Below are 7500 nucleotides of genomic sequence, written 5' to 3'. Positions count from 1 at the left end.
ACACCAGCCTGAAGGCTCCAGAGTCAGACAACACATTGTGGCCCACTAGCCGGCAGCAGGGCTGAGGGGTAGTCTGATCAGTTTGGGCAGAGACAGACACTCCCTAGGCTCCTACAACTGGCTGTCTGTGTCTGTAGATAAGAGGCTTTGCTAACACTTTCTATCAGGCACACACACAGACATATAATGCAATTATAAATCATTATTTGCATGTATTGTACGGTGCTTTATCAAATCAAATTAAAGTGTATTTATCATATACGCAGAATACAGCAATACACAGTGCAGTTAAATGCTTTTAATGAGCTACCTCTCAACAGTGTTATATGAGTGATAATATAATTCTATAATTCTATGATGTTCTCTCTCTCTCTCTCTCTCTCTCTCTCTCTCTCTCTCTCTCTCTCCTCTTCTCTGGTCTGTCTATCCCAGGGGTGATTGTGCAGTTCTCCACCAACAATGGGGTTCAGTGGCAGTTCCTGAGAGAGCTGGACTTTGGGTCCTTCCTGGAGCCCCAGGTGGTGACCATTGAGCTGCCTGCGCCCGCTAAGACCCCCTACACCGTGTTCCGCTGGTGGCAGCCACAGCAGGGTGAGGGGGTTATGTTTTGTTTTTTTGTTTGTTTGTTTGTCTGTTTGCACACAAACAGACGTAAAAAGTTACCTGTTTCTATTGTAGTTTATTTGTCATGAGTTATGTACAACATGTCACTGCACCAGATTTAGCGAAACAGCTGACGGTCATTTGTAGTCCCTGGGCAGGAGATAATCAACATCAGTAGGAACCACTCTGTAACCATGCATGGACCTGAACAGAACCATACTCTGACGTTTGTTGTCTTATTTCAATAATGCCCATAAAATAGGAGATAGATTTGTTATCTTTCCCCTCTGGACAGTTTGAGTGAATGCTTTCTCTTCCTCTCTCTCTCTCTCTCTCTCTCTCTCTCTCTCTCTCTCTCTCTCTCTCTCTCTCTCTCTCTCTCTCCCTCTCCCTCCCTCCGTAGGTAAACACTCAGCCCAGTGGGCTCTGGACGACGTTCTGATCGGTATGAACGACAGCTCCAGAACCGGCTTCCATGACAAGTTTGACGGGACGTCCCCTCTCAGACACAACTGGTACCGCGTGCAGGGAGGAGAGGTGACCGTGGACTGTCTGTCCCTGGACACGGCTCTGTCCTTCAACTCTGAGACCAGCGAGAGTATGTTACACACACACACATACGCACGCAAGCGCACACACACACACACACACACACACACACACACTCACACACACACACACACACACACACACACACACACACATACGCACGCACGCGCACACACACACACACACACACACACACACACACACACACACACACACACACACACATACACTCACACACACACACACACACAAACACACACACACACACACACGTACACACACATATGCACACACACACACACATACACTCACACACACACACACGCACACACACACACACACACACACACACACGTACATGTACACATGCACACACATACACACACACACACGCCACACCTCTAACATGACTCCCTGTGCCACTACAGCACCACATTACAAACAACACAGGCTGAAATTGAATCACCCGTTTGCTACGACGCCCCCGGGGTCCTGAATTATTAATGGCTCCAAACTTGATTTAACGTGGTGGTCATCATTTATGTGTGCATCACGCTGTGAGCGGATTTACTTTTGTGCGAATATTACATTACACCGGGACTCATCCATTACGCTGGCCCCAGCAGGAGCAATCTGGCAACGCATCCATAAACCTCAGACCCCGACGCGCCTCTGAATACACAACGCACTGGTAGAGTTGATGTATATCCCAGGGGAGGCCGGTGGAGGTAGAAATCGGAGGACGGGTTCATTGTAATGCATGGTTACAATGAGCCAGTCCTCCGATTTCTACCTCCACCAGCCTCGCTTGGCGTATTCCCATATGGAGTGAAATATGCAGACGTTTAGCACATAAATCAGCCGTAGATATGAAATCCCTCACCCTTGGTTTCTCAGGACCATTTCAGACAGTATCTAATAACTTACCTGGTAACACACAATTCCATTAATATATTAATGATCCAGTTTTCACATTTTCTCCATAAAGTGTATTGACCATGTTCTTGTTGTTGTTGTTGTTATTGACCTTGTTGTTGTTGTTGTTGTTGTTGTTGTTGTTGTTGACCATGTTGTTGTTGTGTGTGTCCCTGTCCTCAGAGAAGCCCAGGTATGCAGAGAGCTGGGACTTTGAGGTGTCAGGCTCCTCCTTCCTCCAGTTTGACCTGAGCATGGGCTGCAGCAAGGCTGCCACCACCGCCAACGGCGTGCGTCTGGAGTACTCCACGGACTGCGGGCGCCACTGGGCCCTGCTCACGCCCGAGTGTGTGCCCCCCGCCATCGGCTGTGCCGGCTACACCCAGAGCTCCATCTACACCGCCACCCAGTACAAGAGCTGGAGGAGGGTCACTGTCTACCTGCCCAGCGCTGCCAAGTACGTGCGTGTGTGTGTGTGTGTGTGTGTGTGTGTGTGTGTGTGTGTGTGTGTGTGTGTGTGTGTGCGTATGCGTGTGCGTGTGTGCGTGTGTGCGTGCATGCGTGTGTGCTGCCAAGTACCTGTGTGTGTTTGTGTGTGTTTGTGTGTGTGTTTGTGTGTGTGTTTTTGTGTGTGTGTGTGTGTGTGTGTGCGTGTGTGTGTGCACCTGCGTGCCTGTGTGTGTGTGTGTGTGTGCATGCGTGTGTGTGTGTGTCTGTGTGTGTTTGAGTGTGTATATGTCTCTTATTACTCATTTTCTTGCGGGCCAGCGTGACCTCAGACCTTATCCCTGTCAATCTCACCATGTCATTTTTGACTCGTCCAGTTCTCCCAGGACCCGGTTCCGTTGGGTCCAGCCCCACTTCAGTGCCGGTGCGGACGGCTGGGCCCTGGACAACGTGCTGCTGGCCCCCGGCTGCCCCTGGATGTGCTCCGGACACGGCTTGTGTGACAACGGACGCTGTGTGTACGTTCCACGCTCTGTCAAACGTCTCTTATCTAACCTAAGAAGGGAAAACACCTTATCACACTTACTGGGAATACTTATACTTACGGATATTTGTATGTATTTAATTCATATTTGATGCAGAGGTCTAAAAATGAATGAAAAGAATGACTGTGCAGATACTGTACCGAGACAAAAATAGAGTTAACATTGTGACATTGAGTTTATGTGTATGCATGTGGTCCCTTCTCCTCCCCTCCCCTCCCCTTCCTTCCCTCCCCTCCCTCCCCTCCCCTCCCCTCCTCTCTCCCCCTCCCCTGCCCTCCTCTCTCCCCCTCCTCTCTCCCCCTCTCCCCTCCTCTGTCCCCTCCCCTGCCCGCCTCTCTCCCACCCTCCCCTCCCCTCTCCCCCCCTCTCTCCTCCCCCCCTCCCCCCTCCCCTCCCCTCCCCTCCCCTCCTCCCCCCCTCTCCTCTCCCCCAGGTGTGACCGTGGCTATGGAGGGACCCACTGCGTGCCCCAGGCCCCCCTGCCCTCCATCCTGAGGGATGACTTCAACGAGAACCTGCAGCCGGAGACCTGGCCTGAGGTGTACGGGGCGGAGAGGGGCACCCTGAGCGGAGAGCCCCTCAAGTCTGGCACCGCCCTCATCTTCAAAGGGGTGAGAGTCCTGGACAAGTACTACAGAGTAATGTAGAGACCAGGGGAGGCTGGTGGTGGAGGTAGAAATCGGAGGACGGGCTCATTGTAATGCACGGAACGGAATGGGGTGGGATTAAACGCACGTGTGTTTGATACCATTCCTCATTCCGTTCCACGTATTACAATGAGTATTATTACATATTACAATGAGCCCGTTTCTACCTCCACCAGCCTGCCCTGGTAGAGTTATATAGCATCTGCAGTTATATAGACAGTTATATATACATTTCATCTCCTCTCATCCTATGTGTGTATTGACCTCCATTTTGCCAGACAATGCTTGTTTCATTATCCCTACTGTCAATGATTAACCATATCTTTTAAAGGTGTAATAACCCACAGCCCTTGCACAATATTATAGATATCTAACTGCTTCATCAGTGAGGAGCTTGATCTCTCTGTTTTGTCTAACGGGTCAATGTCTTGTCTGTGGTTCTGGTTCTGGTTCTGGTTCTGGTTCGGGTTCGGGTTCTGGTCTGGGCTTGTAGGAGGGGCTGCGTATGTTGGTGTCTCGGGATCTGGACTGCACCAGCATTCTCTACATCCAGTTCTCCTTCAAGTTCATCACCAAGGGTGGGTCTGTGCACTGTACATGCACACACACACACATGCACACTCACGCACGCACACACGCACACTGCGTGTTGTGTGCTGTACATGTATGTTGACGTTGTGTGTTTGTGTGTTCCCAGGAGTACCGGAGCGGTCCCACTCGGTTCTGCTGCAGTACTCGGTGAACGGAGGGATCAGCTGGCTGCTGCTGGATGAGTTCTACTTCCCCACCTCCACAGACACCCTGTTCCTCCACCTCCCCCTGGCCGCCAGCGCCCAGACCAACGCCACCCGCTTCAGGCTGTGGCAGCCCTACAACAGTGGTGAGGACATACACACATGCACACACACACACACACACACACACATACGCGCACACACACACACACACACACACACACACACACACACACACACACACGTGGTACAGGGAGACACACACAAACAGACACACGCGTGCACGCTCACACACATACACACACACACACAGACAGACAGACACACCCGCGCACACTCACACATACACACACACGCACACACACACACGCACACACACACACGCACACGCACACACACACATACACGCACGCACGCATGCACGCACACACGCACACACACTGTAACACCCTGTGTGACTGTGCTTCCTGCAGGTAAGAAGGAGGAGGTGTGGGTGATCGATGACCTCATCATAGATGGCAGCTCGCTACACAACCCCCCAGTAGTGTCAGACAGCTTCGAGGGGGGGCCACAGGAGTACAACTGGCTCTTCTACCCCGGGGGCAACACTGGACTCTACTGCCCCTACCAGAAGAGTGGCTTGTGAGTAGTGCACTGGATCACTGTAGGCTTTGTGGTTAGCTGGCCAAGTTTGCTGTTTGAGTATGTACTACTGTACTGTAAGTGTGTATTTGAGTGTGTATTTTAAGTGTTTGGTGTATTACAGTGTGTACTGTGAACTGTTTGATGACTGGGCTCTCTGAGATGTGTGAGTCACTCAAAGATTTAAAAAAACCCAACAAGGTCATATTGGCCTTGTGTTTAATGTCCTGTGTGTGTGTGTGTGTGTGTGTGTGTGTGTGTGTGTGTGTGTGTGTGTGTGTGCGTGCGTGCGCGCGCATGCGTGCGTGCGTGTGTGCGTATTTGCGTGCGTGTGTGTGTGTGTGTGTGTGTGTGTGTGTGTGTGTGTGTGTGTGTGTGTCTGTGTGCGTGCAGGGAGGAGGATGAGTCAGCCATAGTGTTTGTATCCAGTGAGCTGGGAGAACATTCCATCACCACCAGGGACATCGACGTCAACGAGAACACCATCATCCAGTTTGAGGTATGAACAGAGGAATAAAGAGAGGGGAAGAGAGAGAGAGAGAGAGAGAGAGAGAGAGAGAGAGAGAGAGATTTACTGTCTTTACCTTGTCCTTCTACCCATCTCCTCTCTCACTCACCTTCCTTCTACAGTATATACTCCACTGTAACATTTACTTTTGCAGAGGAGTGTAACAATGGAGGTTAGAGTTAGGGTGGGTTAGGGTTAGGATGGGTTAGGGTTAGGGTTAGGATTAGGGTTAGGGTTAGGGTTAGGGTTAGGCTTAGGGTTAGTGTTAGGATGGGTTAGGGTTAGGGTTAGGGTTAGGGTTAGGATTGGTTAGGGTTAGGGTGGGTTAGGGTTAGGGTTAGGATGGGTTAGGGTTAGGGTCAGGGTCAGGGTGGGTTAGGGTTAGGGTTAGGGTTAGGGTGGGTTAGGGTTAGGGTTAGGATGGGTTAGGTTTAGGGTCAGGGTGGGTTAGGGATAAGGTTAGAGTTAGGGTTAGGGTTAGGGTGGGTTAGGGTTAGGGTGGGTTAGGGTTAATGTTTGGGTTAGGGTTAGCACACGGATTTAGATCGACAGTGATTATAATATGAATGATATGATGATGTGAGTTTCGATGTCGTGGTTCTCTGTGGTTCAGATCAACGTAGGCTGCACGACGGACAGCTCCTCCTCGAACCCCGTGCGTCTGGAGTTCTCGCGGGACTTCGGGGCCACCTGGCACCTCCTGGTGCCCCTGTGTTCGGGCGGCCCCCAGCCCTCGTCCCTCTGCTCCACAGAGCTGCACCCTGCCAGCGTCTACTACCCCGGGACCACCCAGGGCTGGAGGAGGGAGGTCATCCACTTCGGCAAGCTGCGCCTCTGCGGGTGAGGGACAGTGTCACACCTGAGGTTCCCCTGGGGAAAAATACAGTTATTATTTTATATTCTATTCTGTTCTGTTCTGTTTGATTGTACTCTACTGTACTGTACTGTACTGTACTCTACTCTACTCTACTCTACTCTACTCTACTCTACTGTACTCTACTCTACTCTACTCTACTCTACTCTACTCTACAGTACTCTACTCTACTCTACTCTACTCTATTCTACTCTACTCTACTCTACTCTATTCTACTCTACCCTACTCTACTCTACAGTACTCTACTCTACTCTACTCTACTCTACTCTACTCTACAGTACTCTACTGTAGTCTACTCTACTCTACTCTACTCTACTCTACTCTACTCTACTGTTCTCTACTGTACTGTACTATACTCTACTGTAGTCTACTCTACTCTATTCTACTCTATTCCATCTTATTCTATCTTGTCTGAAGTGCTCCATCTCTCTCTCCAGGTCGGTGAGGTTCCGCTGGTACCAGGGCTTCTACTCCAGCGGGTCGTCTCCGCCCACCTGGGCCCTGGACAACGTCTACATCGGCCCCCAGTGCCAGGACATGTGCAACGGCCACGGGGCGTGTGTGGGGGGGACCCACTGTGTGTGTGACCCGGGCTTCTCCAGCTCAGACTGCTCCCTGCCCGACATCCCCAACCCTGACTTCCTCAAGGAAGACTTTGAAGGTACCAGAAAAGGCAGATGTCCACACAAACGAGGGAGTATGTGGTACAGTGTGATTACAGTCTGTGTGTGTATGTGTGTGTGTGTGTGTGTGTGTGTGTGTGTGTGTGTGTGTGTGTGTGTGTGGGAGATGGTTGCTAGAGAACTGCATCCATGTTGCATCCTACACGATGATCAGGGATTGAGTGGGTTACATTCAATTCTTGGATTGATCATGTGGTTGAGGACTGTAGTGGTTTGGACCAGACTGTTTGGTGGTAGACTGTATCGTATTGTATTTGTATTGTGGTCCTCTGTGGCTCAGTTGGTAGAGCATGGCGCTAACAACGCTTAGGTTGTGGGTTTGATTCCTGCTGGGACCATATATACTGAAATGT

General features: G+C 50.7%; 1 protein-coding gene across 1 annotated transcript in view; it reads left to right on the top strand.

The window, feature by feature from the left end:
- Positions 1–7500, top strand: part of reln (reelin) — a gene marked incomplete at its 5' end in the record, with an annotated part of 33494 nt that overhangs the window by 2346 nt on the left and 23648 nt on the right. Inside the window, 11 exon segments of the mRNA XM_083665675.1 lie at positions 433–591; positions 1007–1201; positions 2251–2524; positions 2892–3032; positions 3493–3670; positions 4200–4284; positions 4404–4586; positions 4914–5082; positions 5476–5581; positions 6204–6430; positions 6902–7125. Coding sequence (XP_083521801.1) covers positions 433–591; positions 1007–1201; positions 2251–2524; positions 2892–3032; positions 3493–3670; positions 4200–4284; positions 4404–4586; positions 4914–5082; positions 5476–5581; positions 6204–6430; positions 6902–7125 — 1941 coding nt within the window.

The sequence above is a fragment of the Argentina silus genome (genome assembly GCF_951799395.1).
Source record: "Argentina silus genome assembly, chromosome: 3".
In the NCBI taxonomy this organism is placed as follows: Eukaryota; Metazoa; Chordata; class Actinopteri; order Argentiniformes; family Argentinidae; genus Argentina; species Argentina silus.
The sequence above is the reverse complement of the archived record's forward strand: the minus strand, read 5'-3'. Positions and strand labels throughout refer to the sequence as shown.